Source organism: Atta cephalotes (assembly GCF_000143395.1).
Source record: "Atta cephalotes unplaced genomic scaffold scaffold00023, whole genome shotgun sequence".
Lineage (NCBI taxonomy): Eukaryota > Metazoa > Arthropoda > Insecta > Hymenoptera > Formicidae > Atta > Atta cephalotes.
In genome coordinates, this window is record NW_012130087.1 from 2,239,923 (window position 1) to 2,241,699 (window position 1,777).

Genomic DNA, 1,777 nt, shown 5'->3' on the forward strand with positions numbered 1-1,777 from the left:
ATTTTTATGTTATTAAATCTGTGATCCTGATTTACAAATATTAAATGCAAGATATCCAGGAGCAAGACATGATGTGTACATTTGGTCCAATTCTCTTGTGCAACATATCATGAAACGAAGATATAATAACGGAGAATACTTGATTAATAGGTATATATTTTTTTCATTTTTTAAATTACGATGTAAGGTAGCGGCAAAAAAACAGATATTTAAATCTTTTCTATTTTTGTAAATAAAGGCGATGGATACAGCCTAGAGCCATGGCTAATGACTTCTCTAAAACATGAAATATCAAATATGCCTAGGTTCCAACACAATGAGAATTTGTGCAGTGCTAGATCATGTATAAAACGCTTTGGTGTTTGGAAAGCAATGTTTCGATGTCTAACGACTCAGAGGAGATTAATATATGAACCAGGCATGGCTGGCAAAATTATTAATGCATGTGCTGTGTTGCACAACATGAGGATTGCACATGGTATACATGATGATCTGGAAATAGACGAAATGGACAATGAACACTTGGATCATAGGATTAATCCAGTTGAGAGCATGAAGATTTCGAGGAGCACTTGCCGCAAGTATACAGGAATGTTTTATTACTCGCCACTATGGAAGAAATTAACTTATCATTTTTATTCTTCTTTCCTTCCCATGAAATAAAGGACTCTAATTGGTTGAATTTCTTATGTCCCAAGCATTTTACATTATGCAAAGCGTGTGCTCCTCACTTTACTGTATAAATCAAGTTAGTTTATGCAAAAACAGTATAAAAAACATAGAGTAAGCTGAAATGTATTTATTTATATATTAAATAAGTTATAACAAAGAACTTTTATTTATTTATATATGTTTATTCAATATTTTTTCGATTAAACCATGTACATTATCTAAAACTTGAAGAAGATTTTTATCTATTTGTAATTGTTTTTCCTTCAATATAAGCTGTTGTTCTTCCAAAACGTTCCATTGACGGTAATTTTCTGCTATTATCTTTGCAGCATCAGCCTGCTTTATTACAGCTTCTGCGAATGACTGTAACAAAAGATAAAATATTTCTTTACATAATAATCTTGATACATACACATATTGTAATGCAATAATAAATATGCTACCTGTAGAACTTTATGGCTTTCTGCAATCTCAGTAAATCTTTCTCGTGCTTCTTGCAGTTGCACACTGATTCTTAATATAAATAAAAAAACCATTATAACATATATATTATCCAACGATATGTTGAAAGTTAGTTTTTACAAAGTATTTACTACTAATTTTTTTACAAAAATTGTGCAGATCCTATAAAATCTATTTATGTCCTGTTCATCCAAAATATTTTCATAATGATATAAAATAGATTTTGCTTTGCTTTTGCATCCCTTTTATAAGGTTATGTTGGCTGTTTTCAGCAGGAGAGAAGTTAATACAGCTATAATATTACCTTTGTAATATTAAATAATATTATATTGCTCGATATAGTTAGTATGTATGCTTACTAACATTGAATAAATTTTAATAAACTAATTTAATATTTAATGTACATTGATACAAAAAATAATACAATATCATGATCATATATATTATTTTCTTATATATTATTACTTTTTCTATTTATCATTACATTTATACTTACGTTTCTTGTGAGCTCATTTTGTATTTTTGCAGAAATAGAAGCACCAAGAAGCACACAGCGAAACAAACCGCAGAAAGAACGCGTCAATACAATATGTATGCATAGATATTGCCTAGACCCTAGAACATTTCTTTTAGAGCTGTAATG

At 29.3% G+C, this 1,777-nt stretch overlaps 1 protein-coding gene across 1 annotated transcript; it reads left to right on the forward strand.

Moving 5' to 3' along the window:
* The first annotated feature begins 297 nt into the window (after positions 1–297).
* Positions 298–820, forward strand: LOC105620003. Its single transcript, XM_012201514.1, has one exon. It carries the CDS (start codon positions 298–300, stop codon positions 661–663), a length of 366 nt encoding a protein of 121 aa, XP_012056904.1. The 3' UTR covers positions 664–820.
* The last annotated feature ends 957 nt before the right edge of the window (positions 821–1,777 follow it).

What these genes read in the sequence shown, in the direction of transcription:
- LOC105620003 (XM_012201514.1), top strand. Translation starts at nt 298, where the DNA reads ATGCCTAGGTTCCAACACAATGAGAATTTGTGCAGTGCTAGATCATGT.